This window comes from Sus scrofa, chromosome 12, assembly GCF_000003025.6.
Source record: "Sus scrofa isolate TJ Tabasco breed Duroc chromosome 12, Sscrofa11.1, whole genome shotgun sequence".
Taxonomy (NCBI): Eukaryota; Metazoa; Chordata; class Mammalia; order Artiodactyla; family Suidae; genus Sus; species Sus scrofa.
The window spans coordinates 47,903,472-47,921,065 of record NC_010454.4 but is presented as its reverse complement, the minus strand read 5'-3'; the positions used below and the strand labels follow the sequence as shown (position 1 = coordinate 47,921,065).

Genomic DNA, 17,594 nt, shown 5'->3' with positions numbered 1-17,594 from the left:
GGTGTGGAGATGTGGGAGTTCCATAAAGGTACTTAAGAAAAACTAAAGTCCTAATTGGAGAGGAAACAGGAATGGCTCAGCCATGATCCGATGCCATCGTATTTTCTTTCTTGAAAGGGCAACCAGAGCCCCTGCTTGGTCACATGATCTTGGGCAGTAATAACTTAAAACCACCATTTATGAGAACTGATTAGGAATCAGGCATCTCACCAAGCACTTTGCATACTTTGATTTGTTTAATTCTTACTGCAACACTTTTTTTTTTTTTTCTGTCTTTTTGCCGTTTCTAGGGCTGCTCCTGCGTCATATGGAGGTTCCCAGGCTAGGAGTCGAATCGGAGCTGTAGCCACCGGCCTATGCCAGAGCCACAGCAACGCGCGATCCGAGCTGCATCTGCGACCTACACCACAGCTCACGGCAACGCCAGATCCTTAACCCACTGAGCAGGGCCAGGGACCGAACCCGCAACCTCATGGTTCCTAGTCGAATTCATTAACCACTGCACCTCGATGGGAACTCCTGCAACACTTTTTTTTTTAAGCCACACCCAAGGCATGCAGAAGATCCTGGACCAGGGATCAAATCTGCGCTATAGCAGTGACCCAAACCACAGCACTGACCCAAACCACAGAGCTGACAATGCTGGATCCTTAACCTACTGAGCCACCAGGGAACTCCCCTCAGCCCTTTTTAAGAAGAGTTTTTTGGGTTGTTTGTTTTTTAGGACCTCATCCATGGCATATAGAGGTTCCCAGGCTAGGGGTCTGATCAGAGCTACAACTGCTGGCCTATACCACAGCCACAGCAACACCAGATCCTCAACCCACTGAGCGAGGCCAGGGATCAAACCTGCAACTGCATGGTTCCTAGTCGGATTCATTTCTGCTGCAGCACGACGGGAACTCCTGAAGATAGTTTTATATCCATTTTAGGATGAAGAAGCTGACTACCTTAGGTAACTTGCCCAAGGTCACATAGCTAAGAAGTCGTAGAGCCATGATTCAAACTCAGGCCCATCTCACTCTATAAGCAATGTTCTTCATACTCCTTGGCCATGCACTACTATTTTTTCACCTGGGAAATGAGGTGTCCCTTGACAATCTTGTATTCCCGACATTGGTCTGAGAACCAGAGACCAGAGGATGGATAATTTGGACAGGTGGTACGGCCTGCCTCTTAGTACCAATAAAATTGGGTCCTTGTAGTCTTTGCTCTGGTCTCAGTTTACCTAGCTAGACCAAGCAGGCATTACTTTTTCTTCAAGTTTGTGTGTGCCCTGCCCTCTAGTGGTTCTGGCTTGCAATGCAACAATGACCTTGAGTGTAATTAACCTTACCTCTCAAGACAGTTCTTTCCTTCTCTTAAATAGGGATGTCCTGGCAATACTGGGCACTGGTGTACTAAGATTTCTGAGGCACTGACACCTTCCTCAATCTGAGCCCTAAAACCATGGTTTTCCAAATGTATGATGTACTTCTGATTGAGACCCTGGAATCTGAATTTTTAACAAGCAACAGAATTAAGCAGGTAATTTCCAAGCTGCATCTTGCAATAGAATGCTCTGTGCAGCTCTATTCTCAAATGCTTCCTGAATCCCAACCCACTACCCTTAGGTTTTGGGGAATCTGGTACCAAATTAGCCACTCCCCTTTGCCAATCTCAGTATTGAGTTTCTTGGAGTTCATGGCTTGGATGGTCAGGGAGCGAGGCTGCAGAGCCCCAGCAGTCAGCCTGTGTTGAATGTTAGCTCTTGCTGCTGATCTGGAAGAAAAGTGAAGGAGGCTGGAATTCCCTCCTGCTGCAGAGGAAACGAATCCTCCTAGTATCCAGACAGGGGGTTGATCCCGGGTCTCGCTCAGTGGGTTAAGGATCTGGTGTTGCCATAAGCTGTGGTGTAGGTCGCAGATGTGGCTAAACATTAGTGCACCAACTGTGGGCCAGGTATTGTAGTAAGTGTTTTCAAACATACTTCTTTTGGAGTTCCCCTTGTGGCCCAGTGGAAAAGAATATGACTAGTAACCATGAGGTTGTGGGTTCAATCCCTGGCCTTGATCAGCGGGTTAAGTACTTCCATAAGCAGCAAGTTCGGCCCTAAAAAAAAAAAAAAAAAGCAAACATACTTCTATTTATTTATTTATGGCAATGCCCATGGCATGCAGAAGTTCCCCAGCCTGGAATCAAACCTGACCAAAGCAGTGACCTGAGCCACAGCAGGGATAATGCTGAATCCTTAACTACTAGGCCACCAGGGAACTCCAAACATATTCCTTTTTAAATCCCTACAATAAGCCATGCACTTATTATACATTCTATATTTTTGGGGGGTCTTTTAAAAAAAATTTTTTTTTGTCTTTTTAGGGCCGCACCCATGGCACATGGAGGTTCCCGGGCTAGTGGTCTAGTCAGAGCTACAGCTGCCAGCCTACACCAGAGCCACAGCAATGCCAGATCCGAGCCGCGTCTGCGACCTACACCACAGGTCATGGCAATGCCTAATCCTTCACCCATTGATCAAGGCCAGGGATTGAACTCACAACCTCTTGGTTCCTAGTCAGATTTGTTTTTGCTGTGCCACAACGGGAACTCCTACATTCTATTTTGTAAATGAAAAAAATGAGGCTTAAAGATGTTAAGCATCTTCATCAAACTCAGAGCTAGTAAGGGAGTTCCCATTGTGACTTAGCAGGTTAAGAACCCAACTAGTATCCATGAGGATGTGGATTCGATCCCAGGCCTCGCTCGGTGGGTTAAGGATCCAGCACTGCTGCAAGCTGCAGTGTAGGTTGCAGATGGGGCCCAAATCTGGGGTTGCTGTGGCTGTGGCCCCAGCTGCAGCTCAGATTTGACGCCTAGCCTAGGAACTTTCATATGTCACAGATGTGGCCCTAAAAAAAAAAATCAAAAACCTCACATCTGGTAAGAGCTTGCATTTGAATACAAGTTTGTCTAACTCAATGATTCTCAACTGGGGGCGCTTTTGGCCTCCAGGGGACATTTGGTAATGTCTGCAGACAGTTTTGATTGTCATAAGTAAGGTGTGTGTGTGTGTGTGTGCTGATAGCATCTAATTTGGCTGGGGATGCTGGCAAAAAAGCTGCTATGTACAGGACAGCTTCCGCAAGAAACTATCCAGTCCCAATGTCAATAGTGCTGTGACTGAGAAATCCTGGACTTGAAGCCTGTGCTTTTGCCCTATAGGGAGGGAGGGTGGGGGCATGAAAAGTTAGAACGAGATGGGAAAGGGCCTCCTCCAAGGGGTGAAAAGGGAATGGGGCTTCTATGCTAAGGATAGTGGAGAACAGGGCCAGCTGGTGAGATTTCTTTCTTCCAGGCTTGGCCAAGACCCTGCTCAGCTTCTCCCAACCTTGCCAATTCAGTCCTGGGACTTCACACTAAGCTTGTCCTGGAGTGACCCTGACTCCCAGCTCCAGGCTGGGGCAAAATATTGACCTGGGTCTTCGGGCAGGACTTCCCAGCCAAAGCCCCTGATCCCTGGGGCCATTGCGTGCCACCTGCAGCCCTTGGGCAGCTACACATTAACACCTTTGCAATGAAGGGGTGAAAGTGTTAAAAATGGAGCAGGGCCAGGCCGTGTCTAAGGAGTTAGAAGTGGAGTAACAGGTAAAGCCAGGAGGATCCCGTAGCAAAACCCTGTCTGGAGAGGAAATGGAGCAGGGAGGAGGAGACAGCTTGACCCTGAGGAGGCTTGTTTCCATAACCATTCATCTCTAGGCTTGGTCCTCAGCTTCACTGAACCTTCCCCAGTACCTCTTCCTGGAGCACCTACATACCCCGCCAGCCACCATTCTGGGCCTCCCCAGTAGTGGCCTCCCTATGAGACTGGGGAGGACGGGTCTGAGCTGACTTTGCTGACAGGAAATACCTCTCCTTCCAAGCTCAGAGCCTCTGAAGAACTAACCAGCAGCTTGGGGGAGGGAGGAAGGAGAGGGCGGAGGAGGAAGACAGTCTTGGAGAGGGAAGAGGGAAGAACGTACAAGCAGGTCCTCCATATTTGGGGTTCCATCTCTTTTCTTCCCTCACCCCATGAGGGGGTGGGGATAAGGGGATAGAGGAGGGCAGAACTGGAGGAGGATGTGGTAACAGCTGATTCGTCCCCGGAGGTCAGACTTTCCAACAATCAGCTGTTACTGGGGTGGAAGGCAGGAAGTTTCCTTAAAGGCACAATGTTCTGAACACAGGTTCAGAATTCTGGAGCTCCTAGGAACCATAGCGGTCCCGTGGCAGAGCCCTTGTTGTCATCCTCCATTGGGAGCTTACAGAAAAGTCTTGTATCCCTGTCCACACGTTCCTTTTTGGTGGTGGTGGTGGAGAGGCGCGAGTGATGAGGTGGGGTGGGTCTCAGACTTGCCCCTTTAAATCAGTGGTTCCGCAGCTTTTGCCAAGTCATTGGGTTCCTTTCCTTTCCTTTTTTTTTTTTTTTTTGGTGGGTTTTTTTTTTTTTCCCCTATCTCCCGCCCCTCTATGCTCTGATTGGCCTCTGGGAAAGGAGCTGCCTCCTCATTGGTCTCCACCTTTGAAATCTCTTCCTTAAGTAGGCCTGAGTCAGGGAAAAGCTTCTAGAGGGCGGGACAGAATGGGGGTGTTAGGCAGGGGATGGGATTGCTGGCCAGTTGCACTTTGCCCCGGCCTGTCCCCTGACCACAAATCTAACTTCGACCCTCAGGTGAACCCTGTGCTCTGAATCCTTCGTTAGGAAGCTGCTGCTTGAGAGGCCCTGTCTCTGCGACTGGGGCGAGACATCTTCTACAAGAAGTCTCCTCAGAAGCGCCCTCCAGGAGGGGTGTACTAGACCTCTCCCCTGAAAGCTGGGGCCAGGCGAGGTGGGCAGTCCTCCCTCCCCCCAAACGCCCACAGGAATTTGTATCCCAAAGGAAGAGCCTGGCTGCCATGGGGCTGATTTCCACCTTCAGTTCGGCTCACTCCTGCTAACTCTCCTGCTCCACCTTTCCTTTGAGAGCTGTCGCTTCCCGCAAGAGGTCAGCGAATCCGTTTTGAGAGGCTGTCTAAAAGGATCACTCACGGCTCCAAAAAGGAGGGGCTGTGCCCTTTAAGGACTTCGCCGGGATGGATTCCGAGTTGAGTTTAAAAATGCCAACTCACAGAGCGCGCTGGATTCTGGGAGCGAAGCGTCAGACCGAGAACTACATTGACCAGTATGCACTGCAAACACACACGCCTTTACTTCCTTCTGCTCTTCGGGAGTCGGGTTTGACGTAGTGCTCCTCTAAGCGAGCAGCCTAGGAGGAGGACTGAGCCACACCTTTTCACCTATTGGCCAGCTTGCCAGTCTGTGGGCGTGGCTTAGCGCAACTCCGCTAGGCAAGGGGGTGGCCTCCATGCCAATCAGTGCTAAAACGGCAGGGGAGGCGGGAACGAGGGGAAGTGCAGGCGCCCCCGAGTGGGTGTGGTCACGCTGCCCAGCAGTGGGCGGTGATTGGCCCTGGGCGGTGCGATCGCAGCTTGTGCGTCACGACGCCGCCAGCTGATCGGAGACTGGAGCCGGTGTGTGCTGGGCGCTGGGAAGAGACAGCGCCGCCGGCCGTGGGGATCGGACGCACTGATTCGCTCCCCTGCTCTCAGCACCCCCTCCACCCAGCACCAGGTGGGTGTGAGCTGGGGTCCCGGACGCACAGGAGGGAACCGTGCTAACGGGGTAATGGGGGAAAGTAGGGTCCTGACGGCCACACCCTGCCCTTCCGGGAGAGGAGAGAGGGGGTGGCGGGGGCTGGGGAGCTCTGGGGGAGTGGGGCCTGTACCGGTTGGAATAGTGTGTCAGGAGGTTTAAGGAAGGAGTCCAGAACAGTAGTCGTTGCAGAAGGTTTTGTGGAGTAGCTGGGAGGAGGACGAGGGGCTAGAGGGCTGGGGGTGGCTAACCTCGGAGCCCTCTCGTCCGAGGATATGAGAGCCGGCCTCCCAGCTTGAGAGGATTTGGACGGGGCGGGTAGCGGGGAGGTGCTTTGCCTCTGACCGGCACTCATTGGGTCAGGGCCAGTTGAGCGCCCTGGCAGGGAAGGGGTCTCTGGGCGGGCCGGCCCCTCCTCTCGTTCCCTCCAGGGGATGTTATGTAAGGGGGGAGGGGAGGGGAGTAGGGGGCGGCGGTGCGGGGGCCTTATGCAACCCAAAGGTTAGGGTTTCACCGCGGGTTGGTGGGGGAAGCAGGCAGGAGGAGAGCCTGGAAACTCTAACCCCCCCTCCCCAGCCTAACTGGCTGTCTTGGGCTGAGAGAAGGTCACCTCTGCACCTCCCCCCAGCCTGTCCGGTTGTGGGGCCCCTAGCCCAGGCCTGGCCCTGACTGCCTGGGAAGCCGGCTGGCTGGGTGGGGCGCCTGGGTTAGTCATCACTGGGCTCCCTCTCTCCCCACCTCTCGGCCAACTCTTGGCCCCTCCCCGTGGCCTCTGGCTAGGCTATCACCCCCACCTCCCTCCGGCCCTAGTTCCAGCCTCCAACTCATTTGGCCTGTCATCCTGGCTGTCAGACTGGGCTAGGAGCTGTCAGAGTGCCAAAGGGTTGATGGAGCAGCTGGTCAGAGGGTCAGTGCCCTGGGCCCACCCCGCCCTGCAGCCAAGGGCACCTGCTTGGCACAGACTCTTCAGCAGCAGCTGAATGCTATGGGCTGAGCAGAGCCTGCTCAGAGAGGAGTGGGAAGGAGTTGGCCTGGTCACCTGGGAGAAGGAAGATACCACAAAGTTCATGCCTCCCAAGAGGGTTTTGTAATTTGAAAACCTCCCATCCTAATCTTTCTTACCCTCTGAGTATAGAAATCTCAAGATGAGACTGCCTTGGCCCCTGACACTGGCATGGGCCATGACCTTGGACTGAGGGTCAGCAGAGACCCACCCTCCCCAACTCACAGCCCTTTAGCCTGCCACGCCCCCAGCCCCCTCCCTGGGCCATGCTGCAGGGCCCGGCTTTTCCTGCTGATTCATGCGTTGAAACTGTGGGGGCGGGGCTTGGAACTTGGAACAAAGTTCAGACATGGAGGGGCCGGCAGACAGCCTGGAATTCATACCAGATGTACCCGGAATGCGCAAGCGGAATGCCTGGCATTTGAGAGTCCTGGGGAAGCTGCCCAGCCACCCTGCCCATACCTCCCTCCCCTCCAGCCTCTGGTCCCCCATCCTCTCCTCAGTCCTAGGAGTCTCTGCTGACCTTCTTCCAAACTCTAGACTTCTTCTTTTGCTCACTTTTCCCCAGAGACCCCCAAAACTCCTCTTCCTGGGACCAAGTCAGTTCGGCTGATCCCTGAACTCACATTTCTGGACCTAGGTCCACATGCTCACCTAATACCTGGGGCCCATACTGGGTGGGGTGTGTCCAGGCTCCCAGGTCCTGCCTTCTCTGAGGGCTGAGGAGGCTTGCGTCCCCTATAGGTAGCCGGGGCAAGAGGTTGAGCTTTCTACAGCCTGCAGTTCTGGAAAGAGAAGCAAGGAAGTAGGTTTAGAGCTACCTCTTTTCTCTCACTGAAGGCCCAGGTCAGAGTCAAGAGCTCTCATTAGAAGATTGAACATCTGCTGGGGCTGGACTTTGATGGCTAGTGGGACAGTGTCCCTGTGACATGGCCCTGGTCAGGTCTTTCCAATTTTTCCTTCCTTTCCCTTTAGGAAGCTGTACCTCACATATCCTCTCCTGGCTGAGCCGCAGTAGTTCTTCAGTGGCAAGCTTTATGTCCTGACCCAGCTAAAGCTGCCAGTTGAAGAACTGTTGCCCTCTGCCCCTGGCTTCGAGGAGGAAGAGGAGATGGAGCTGCTTTCCTCTTCATCTGGAAGGTGACAGAACTGGGGCTGGGACGGTCTGAACAGCAAAAGTCATGATCCCTTTCGGGAAAGGGAACCCTATTCAGTTGAGGAGTTTCGCTCACATTGACCTGGCCAGAGAGGAAATTTCAGAGTAGAGACCCTGGATGCAGTGGAGAATGATGGCTCTGTGTGCCCAAGGTTAGTTGGTCCTCGTGCGACAATGAGAAGTGGAGCGGAGAAAACCCCGCCCACCCCTTTATCCTGATGTCTTTCCTGACCCTTCCTTCCTTGTCCCCCACTCTTTCCTGCTGGCCTTTCCAGGTGAGCTCCAAAGTCCGTTCCCTCTTCAGGGAGAAGGTTATACTGAGACTCCGACTGAGTAGTCACCCCCCTGCCCTCATTTCCCCCTGTATTGCCTAAGTCTGGCGCAGGCTCTAGATTCAGGGATACTCACCTCTCAGGGGGCCCCTCAGAGCCTCCTGTCTCGGTTTCTCCACCTGTGAGATGGTGAGTCATCTGGTTGAGGGGGCGTAAAGCATGAGGGAATCAGAAGCCCACTTGTGCAGACTCAGAGCTTGGACTCTCCTCCCACCGAGGGCGAGAACGAAACAGCTTTTCACATAAGCTATTGCCCTGCCCACACCGATGACCAGGAGCTCGGGGAGGAGGTTGAGGGGAGGGACTAGAGTTAGACTAATGTGAGGTGCTGCTGGGAGCTCAGTCTCCACATTGACCTCCCACCATGCAGAGGTGGCTCGGGCTTCCCCTGCATCCCAAAGCCAGACTGCAGCCCCTGGGGGGGTGGTTCCAGCTGCTGCTGCTCTCTTCCCCCACTTTACTTTCCAGGGTAGTGTTCGAGACTCAGGCTGGGCCTGTGCAGGCAGGGAATTCTGCACCCTCACCCCCACCACCCCTCAACAACCAGAAGGGCTGGGTTATGGGATGGGATCCCTTTGGGGCATCAGGCAGTATAAACCTGCCACTCTCAGCTCACGATCTAATCCCACTCTGGTGTGGTTCAGCCTGGGCCCAGTCTCCCTGGCTGAAGGAGCCCAGGTACAGGGGTTATAGGAAGCTGTTTGTTCTGTTTGGAGTTGGGCAGGGAGCTGGGTCCTAGTCTCCATTTATGAGAAACAGATTTGGGGAGAGTAGATCATTGAAGCCACCCGTCTTCGGCCTAAGCTGGATGTGTGTGTGGGATTGTGGTAGAGGGGGTGGTGTGGAGCAGACTGAGTCTACTCATAGGCTGCAACAAAGGTTGCTCTGTCCCTGGACATTGCGTCCATCCTATCTTCCCCTCCTTGCTTCGCTGGCCACAGTGTCTCCCTCCCGCCTTGAGTATGTATGTGGCTCTGCCATCCTCACTCATGATGGAGCAGAAGTGAGGAGTTGCAGCCTGGGAACACAGAGACAGGCAGAAGACCAGGACCAGGCCCGGAGCGCACAGGGCTCTGTCTGAGCACCCTGCAGAAAGGGTCCCCAAAGAGCACCCCAGGAGGGAGGACAGCCAGTCTCCATCGAGGACAAGCGGCCAGCCATCTCCTTCATTCTCCATTTCTCTCCGGTCTTTCTGCCTCCCCCCAGAGACGTGGGGCCCTATTAAAGCATCCTCGGCTTCGTCCTCCTGCTTCCACCTCTCCCCCACCCTGTAATTTTTATATCAGCACCCTCAAGGATCAGGAGCCAGCTATGAAAGGACATACACAGAAGATTCTTAAAAGAAATTCAAACAGATAAAACCATGGAATGCCGCATGTGAGGCCCTAAAAAGCCAAAAAAAAAAAAAAAAAAAGGAAAAAAAGTGTGCTTTGTTAGTAATTAAAGAATGGCCGATAAAGCTGAAAGCATTTTTCCCATAGCAAAACTATGTCAGAAAAAGTTTAAGACCCAGTTAAAATAACACTCCCATACATTGCATATGGGTGTACAAATTGGTACAGCCTTACGGATGGCAGTTTGGTAATATGTATCAAACATCCTAAAAGTTTCCATGGCCTCTGACCTAGTAATTCTATATTTGGGAATTTATACCATGAAAATAATTACAGGTTAGTTATAAGATATTCTTCCCTTCATTGCAGTAGAGAAAAATGGGAAGCAACTCTGACTGGGAATTTGTTTCTTTTCCACTGTAATGAAAATTGGCAAGAGAGGGTTGCTTAAGTAATTGTATATCCATCCAGATGGAGTACCACGCAGCCATTAAAATCACGTAGAAGAACATTTGACTGGAAAGAAAAATGCTCTTTGAGGAGTTCCCGTCGTGGCTCAACAGAAAGAAATCTGACTAGCAACCATGAGGATGCAGGTTCAATCCCTGGCCTTGCTACTGGGTTAAGGATCCAGTGTTGACATGAGCTGTGGTGCAGCTTGCAGATGCAGCTTGAATCAAAGAAAAGTGCTCTTTGGAAAATGAAAAGGTGTATTACGTGATTTCAGTTTCCCTGGCCTCGCTACTGGGTTAAGGATCCAGTGTTGACATGAGCTGTGGTGCAGCTTGCAGATGCAGCTTGAATCAAAGAAAAGTGCTCTTTGGAAAATGGAAAGGTGTATTACGTGATTTCAGTTTCTTTTTTTTTTTAATATGAGTGTACCCCTGAATGTGTAAAAGAGTTAAAAGACCGAGGACATACTCCAAATTGTTACTAATAGTGGTTCTCTTTGGATGGTGGAATAAAGTGATTGTAATTTTACTCTCTGGCTTTTCTGTAATTGCCAAATTTTCAACATTAATTGTGTGTGGCTTTCCTATAATAAATACAGATTAAAAGAATCAGCGTGATTTTTAAAACTTTTGGAGATGTGGGTGTGGAAGAATGAAGGGAGGCCCCCGGCCTTATACACTTAATGGACTTTTGGTGGCAGAAGGGGATTGTCGGGGAAGTTTGGGGGCGCACCTCTTGGTTTACGAATTTCATTCTTTGGGCAGCCGAACTCCACCCTCTCCTGTACGGGAACCAGCTCTCTGAATTGGTGACAGTTGGCCACCTAAAGAGCTAGGGAGCGGAGTAAGACAAGGAAAAGAGTGAAAACCTCTCACTTCAGGCGAGCAGCCCCACCTCACCCCCGAGGCTGAAAGTTTCTAGGATCCTAAGAGTCCCATTATTGAAGGCAAGATGGGTCTTTGTTTTTCTCTCTGATTCTGTCTCAATCTTGAGGTGACCCTGTGTGACCTCTCCTTGCCCCCTTAGATTGGAAGAGATACTCTCTCATCCCTCTAAGAGGTACCAGACCCTGGGGGAGGGGTGTGTTTTAGACTCAGAGCTGCGTGGTTCCGTCTTGCTCCTCCTGCTAACAGTAAGTCTTCTCCTCAGGGCCCCCAAAAGAGATGAGGGGAGGAGTCCCCGGTGGGTCGCTTCGCCAGAGTAGGAGCTGTTGATCCCTCTGAGAGGTACTGTGGAAGGGCGCAGAACTCCTGGAGTCCTAGAGTTGCTGGGTCTGGACACCCTGGAAGGGGTGGCTCCGAGGAAGCGAGGTGCCCCCCACCCGCGCAACTGAGAGGAGGGTGGGGTGCGGGGCAGAGCGATGGTGAGATTTAAGCAAGTGTGAGTGGGTTTGCTCTAGCCTCTAACTTCAGGGCTGCGAGAGTGGGGGGAGCAGGAGGACCAGCAGGTGAGGTTAGAGCAGGGGAAGGAGGTGAAAGGTAACGGGCCTGGGTCTCTAGGTGTGTAAAGTGAGATTAGCGACCCATTTCTGGATTTGCGAGGCGTTTGGGGACACGTCGGTTGAGAAAGTCCCAGATCGACATCCCGGAATGCCCCCCTGAGCTCGGCTGCCTGGCCGGGCCCTGAGAGCCCCCTAACCCGCTGTCCCCTGCTAGGGCGGGACGCGATCGGTTGCTTCGGCTCCAGGGGCGGTGGCCCCACCGCTGCTCCAATCACCGCCCAGCCCAGGCTTGGGGGCGTGGACGAACCTCGGAGAAGTTAAAGCCGATTCTGAAGGCCCGGCGGCGGGGAAGCTCAGGGACCCAGCCTCGCCTGGAAGCCTGGAAGCCGGCTCACAGGCCCCGCGGGGGGCGTTGGGATCGTCGGGTCGGGGCTAAGAACTCCGGCGCCCTAGAAACAGATCCGGACCTAACCCGCCCGCCAGGCCATGGCGCCCTTTGGACTCCTCGTGACCGGCGCCTCCTTCGCCGCCTTCCGGGGGCTGCACTGGGGGCTGCAGCTGCTGCCCACGCCGGGATCTGCTGCCCAGGACCGTTGGAAGTGGCGGAACATCTGTGTCTCCCTGGTGCACAGCCTGCTTACGGGTGCAGGGGCGCTGCTCGGGTGCGGGCTTAGGGGTTTGGGAAGCATGGTGTTGGGGGTGCGGGAGAGAGGGGGAAGGCTGAGATTAGAAGACCCGGAGGCACCTTTAGAATCAATATGAGACCTTCAGAACTGAGGCTGAGAGGGGGATGGGTGGGCGGTGGGGCGCCGTCCACAGCGGGAGAATGGGATCTGAGTCTGCACAGACGCTGACCATGGCTCCCCCGTCTCCTCCAGGCTGTCGCTGTACCCTCAGATGGCGGCCGACCCGATTCATGGCCACCCGCCCTGGGCCCTGGTACTGGTAGCTGTGTCTGTGGGTGAGTCCGCAGCAAAGGCTGGATCAGTTTGGGGTGGGGGACAACTTTCCAACAGTAATTCCAGGTCTCCTTCCCCTTCTCTTCCCTCGAAGAGGTTAAATGTTTCTGGCTGCTTTGCTGAGCTGGGAGAAGGAAGGGAGGGAGATTCCTCTCCAGCCTGCACTCTGGCTTGGGGGAAGCCTAACACCCCCTCTCCTCCCCCACTCACAGGTTATTTCCTGGCGGATGGAGCTGACATGCTGTGGAACCAGACCTTGGGCCAGGCCTGGGAACTCCTCTGTCACCATTTGGTGGTGAGACTTGGGGGAGGCAAGACAGGAGAGGAGGCATGCCCAGCCTTGGGGGTCCCATTCTCTCATCCGCTTTCTGTCCTGTGGCTTCCCAGAGAGTCTCTGACCCCTGCCAACCCTTGGGCTGAGTTGGGGGAAGGGGACTGACTGCTGGCCACAGCTGGGAGTCCGAGCACTGCCTAAGGAGACCCGATTCCCACAGATGCCCTGTGGATGGCAGACACACTGAACGTGGAACTCTTCTGAGAAGGTGGAGCCCCAGTACAGGGCGTGGGGATGGGGTGGGAAGGCACAGGAATGGAAATTAGGGGGGTTCTGTGCAGATACTGCAGCTCCAGGGAGACAGCCTCAAGGCCAAACTGCTTCAGTTCCAGGAAGGGTTGTTTCAAGGCCATGCAGGCCCCTAACGTAAGAGTGAGCGTAAAGGTTGGGTTTGGAGTGGGGGGTACCGCAAAATGCTTGGGAGCTCTTCTTAAGGACTGGGGTATTGGGATGTGACGGGTGGTAGGTCAGGGAAGGTCCTCTGACCTCAGACCTTGACTCCCCAGGTAGTGAGCTGCCTCAGCACCGCCATTCTGTCTGGTCACTATGTGGGTTTCTCTGTGGTGTCTCTGCTCCTGGAGCTGAACTCCACCTGCCTGCACTTACGAAAGCTGCTGCTGCTTTCTCGCCAGGCTCCATCCCTGGCCTTCAGCCTGACCAGCTGGGCCACCTTGGCTACCTTGGCCCTCTTCCGTCTGGTGCCACTGGGGTGGATGAGTCTGTGGCTGATCCGGCAACACCATCAGGTGCCTCTTGCTCTGGTCATTCTTGGTGGAACTGGACTGGTCACCGTGGGTGCCATGAGCATCACACTGGGTGTCCGCATTTTGGTCAGTGACGTCCTGCGGTCTCGGCCCCGCCCATCCATCCCTGGGCAAAAGGAAACCAGGGGCTCCAGGACATGCTGTGATGGTGAGCTTGTCACCAGGGGTGGTTCCACTCGCAGCCTGAAAGACTGAAGAGGAGCCTCGGGCTCTTTCTCTGCCAGGTCTGGGAGACGTGAGACCAGGATGAGGAGAAGGTGTTCTTCAATGCACAGTCCCCCAGGGGTGAGGACTGGACTGGATTTTCAGTATCTCCATTTCTCTGCCCCCTAACTCAACCCCTCCTCCATTCCTAGGATTTGAGAAGAAATGCTAATATTCACGAATGGGTGGGAACCTGGGGTTTTGTTCACTGAATCCCATCTTCAGATGACCACCCTTCCCAGCAAACTAACTACAGCCTGTGCTACCAGAAAAATGTGGCAGGAGGCATGAAGTTGGGAAACTGCCAGTGGGAACAGAAACCCTTTGCTTTAGCACGCAATGCATCATGGCAGGTGAGGTCCTAGGAGGATCAGAGAGATCTGGTGTGGAAGGGTTGGGATCAGAGAGAAGAGAGACCTCACCTATGACCAAATTATGGTAGTGGGAGGAGGGCATATAGGTGCTATGTGTAGCCGGTGGGGATGGACCTATCAGTTGCCAAGAGACAGAAGCTACTGGACCACAACAATTGCTGGTGATACTTCCGGTTCTCAGAGCCGCCCTATTCTGCTTGTAATTAACCCTCATCCTGATGCATCCAGCATCTTCCTTTTAAGTTTTTTTAGTGCCTTCGGACCTTTTCAAAGAAAATGCAGAGACAGAGGAATCAGCACGGGGCTGGGTCTGTCTTCTCAGGACTGTGGGGTGTCCAGAGCCACAGCAGGAACTCAACCACCCATTCTGGGTGCCCAATGTAGGCTTTTCTGCAGGAATGAGGGCAGAGGCAGATGCGGATGAGGGAAGGCTTCCATTTGGCTGCGGAGGAATTAAGGAATATCTGACTCTCTTCTGGGATTCATCTGCAAGCTCTACTTTCTCCCCTGCTGCTTCTGGTGCATTTTTTTTTTCTTGTTCCCCAAGACCACTCTCTTCTTCAGGCAGAGTGTCCAGGTTATGGGACGTGTAAGCAGATTCTACTAAACAATGGACAGAAATAGATAACCTTTAATCATCCACAGAAAAGATACAGGAGCCAAAAGCAAGAGACAGGAAGCTGAAAGCGTCTTGTCAAAAAGCTGAGCTGGAGAAAGACAAAGGGGATGATAGAAACAGACACAGACAGATTGAAGGAGAGATAGAAAGAAAAAGGTTTGTTGTTGTGTAGAAGAGAGAGAGAGGGAGGGCAAGACAGAATCCTTGGGAGAAATATCAGGAAAGCTTTTTATAGATGCTGAGAAGATCCAGAATCACAGAATGGGTTAAATGGTCATCAGCAAAGAGAAATAAAGGCTGGCAGGAAGGGACCTCGGAGGTGGCAGGTACAGATAGTCTGGACAGTGAAACGGGGAGAGTGAGTGACCAGGGAAACCACCCGGCTCTGGAGAGACAGAGGGGATAGTGGCTGATAGATGAGTGGAGAGAGAGAGGGGAAATGAGACGAGGGGGATTAGTCAGGGGAGCTGAGAAGCAGGGGAGCAGAAGGTGGAGGAGGCAGTCCATGGAGAGATTCATAGACAGGAAAAGCAGGCAGTATGTTGAGCTGGAGACAGAAAGACAAAGGACAAACAGCCTCAGTGCAAAATGCAGAGACAGGGGCTGACAGGAACTGAGAGGCAGAGACTGGTAGGACGGTGAGAAGTAAGAATGGATCGGCAATGTGAATCCACACAGAATAAGCAAAAGGACTGAAGAGAATCACAGGGAGAAAAAAAGGGGGGGGGCAGTACAAGGAACTAAACATCCAAAAGGAAGTACAAGGAAAAGGAGGGAACGCAGAGATGGGGAGAGGAAAAGCCGTCTAGAGACAGGAAAGGGATGTGAGACAGACCCGTCAGAGAACCAAGGTGCAGAGGCGGAAAAACGGCAGAGACCAAGGGAAACCTGTGACAGGTGGAAGTAAACACAGGCAGAATAATAAGAGCAGCGGGTTTAAATGTAATCAGACTAAAACCAGAGATGCAAAGGTCTAGAAGTTAAGATAGAGAAACCAGGCAGAATTCTGTCCTTAATAGTCATGGTATCTCCAAACCTCAATTTGCTGTTTTAACCAAATGCCTTGAGGAATAAGAACACTGTCTGGAATTTTCAAAGAAGCAGCAATGTGAGGAGGTCCCCTTGTGGCGCAGCAGAAACGAATCCAACTAGGAACCATGGGGTGGCGGGTTCGATCCCTGGCCTCGCTCAGTGGGTTAAGGATCTGGTGTTGCCATGAGCTGTGGTGTAGGTCGCAGACGCGGCTAGGATCCTGTGTTGCGGTGGCTGTGGTGTAGACTGGCAGCTGTATCTCCGATTTGACCCCTAGCCTGGGAACCTCCATAGGCTGAGAGTGCCGCCCTAAAAAAAGCAAAACAAACAAAACAAAACAAAACAGCAGAACAGAAAAGAAAAACAGAAAAAGCAATGTGACAAACCCATGGGAGGAATCTGTTCTGAGGTTATGTGTTGATGTCAGGGTTGATTCATTGCAAGCCCTAGACCTTTTCTTTTGCCACTGCCATGAATTCAAGTGAGTTCCCCAGTGAGTTCCTCTCTTGGGAAAGTGTGGTAGTAACTATGGAGGGTCTCCAAGAACTTGACCATTAGGAAAATACGGCTCTTTCCACAGGTTAACTAGTAAACCCCATACAGGAAATGATTAGCTACCTGTAGGGTAGGACATGAGTGGACGCCTGAAGAATTTGTGATCACATCCAGCTTTTCATCACGGTGCCCCAGGGAAACCTCAGGAAGGCAGGGCTGGACTGTGATTATATTTGCGCAAATGGACACCACACCAACCGGACCAGATATAGACGATAGGAATCAACGTGCGGTCACTTGAGAGCTTGGAAAAATGCAGAGGTTGGGGAGGTTGGTGTTTCAGTGGTGCCTTGGTGGATTAAGAACCCGACATCGTGTCTGTTAGGCTGTGGATTGGATCCCTGGCCTCGGTCAGTGCAGATCACAGTTGTGGCTCGGTTCCAGCATTGCTGTGGCTGAGTTTGATGAGACCCCTAGCCCAGGAACCCCCATAGGCCACAGGTGTGCCTCAGAAAAAAAAATGCAGAGGTTGGCAGATGCTATAATTGGTATATTGAGTTGGTCGCCATGGCAGTGCTCTGTCAGATTTCATCATGGCCCAGTGAAGGGGTCCTCCAGACTCCGTGCCAGCCGAGCTACTGGCTGATGAATTCTTCGTCTCTTGGCATAAGGGAAGGGCTTTCCTGGATGGGGGATATTTTATGATCTCAGAACTCTATCGTTATCAAAAAAATTAATAAACTGCTATGCAAATAATAGCATCAGTCTTTTATGAGTGTGGTTACTTTGAGTCACTTTTCTTGGCTCCTGATTTATGATGCAGTGCTGGATTGTAGAAGCTTTGCTGCGGGAAGATCTCTTGGCACTAATTTTTTTTTTTTATGGCCGTGCCTGGAGCATGTGAAATTTCCCAGGCCAGGAATCAAACCCCTGCCACAACAGCAACAATGCTGGATCCCTCAATTGCCAGGCCACTAGGGAACATCACAGCACTGACTTTTTTTTTTTTTTTTTTTTTTTGTCTTTTTGCCATTTCTTGGGCTGCTCCCGCGGCATATGGAGGTTCCCAGGCTAGGGGTCGAATCGGAGCTGTAGCTGCCAGCCTACGCCAGACCCCCAGCAACGCAGGATCTGAGCCAAGTCTGCAGCCTACACCACAGCTCACGGCAATGCCGGATCGTTAACCCACTGAGCAAGGGCAGGGATCGAACCCACAACCTCATGGTTTCTAGTTGGATTCGTTAACCACTGCGCCACAACGGGAACTCCAGCACTGACTTTTTGACCTACAAAGCCTTAAAGTGTTTTAAGATCCTCTGCTATGAAAAAGCAAACCAAATGTATTCAGTAGAATGAGCTTAGAGCAAAAGAATGGATTCAGACACTTAAGAATGATTCTTAAATGCCAAGAGTTGAAACCAAAAGAATCTCGTGGCTAAATTAATCTTGA

The 17,594-nt window shown here is 52.4% G+C and overlaps 1 protein-coding gene across 13 annotated transcripts; it reads left to right on the top strand.

Annotated features, from left to right (window-relative positions):
• Positions 2,809–16,916, top strand: TLCD2 (TLC domain containing 2). 13 transcript variants are annotated; one of them, XM_021067581.1, is made up of 7 exons: positions 2,811–5,623; positions 7,623–7,955; positions 11,072–11,148; positions 11,578–12,025; positions 12,242–12,324; positions 12,535–12,617; positions 13,163–16,916. In XM_021067581.1, the coding sequence occupies exons 4-7, from the start codon at positions 11,850–11,852 to the stop codon at positions 13,613–13,615; spliced, it is 795 nt and encodes a 264-aa protein (XP_020923240.1). In that variant the 5' UTR covers positions 2,811–5,623; positions 7,623–7,955; positions 11,072–11,148; positions 11,578–11,849; the 3' UTR covers positions 13,616–16,916. The 13 variants fall into 13 exon arrangements, 5 of the variants coding, with proteins under 5 accessions (XP_020923243.1, XP_020923244.1, XP_020923240.1 ...); XR_002337303.1 differs by adding an exon at positions 12,817–12,864 and having other exon boundaries at positions 2,813–5,623; positions 11,072–12,025; positions 13,163–13,254; XM_021067584.1 differs by having other exon boundaries at positions 2,809–5,623; positions 11,072–12,025; positions 13,289–16,916.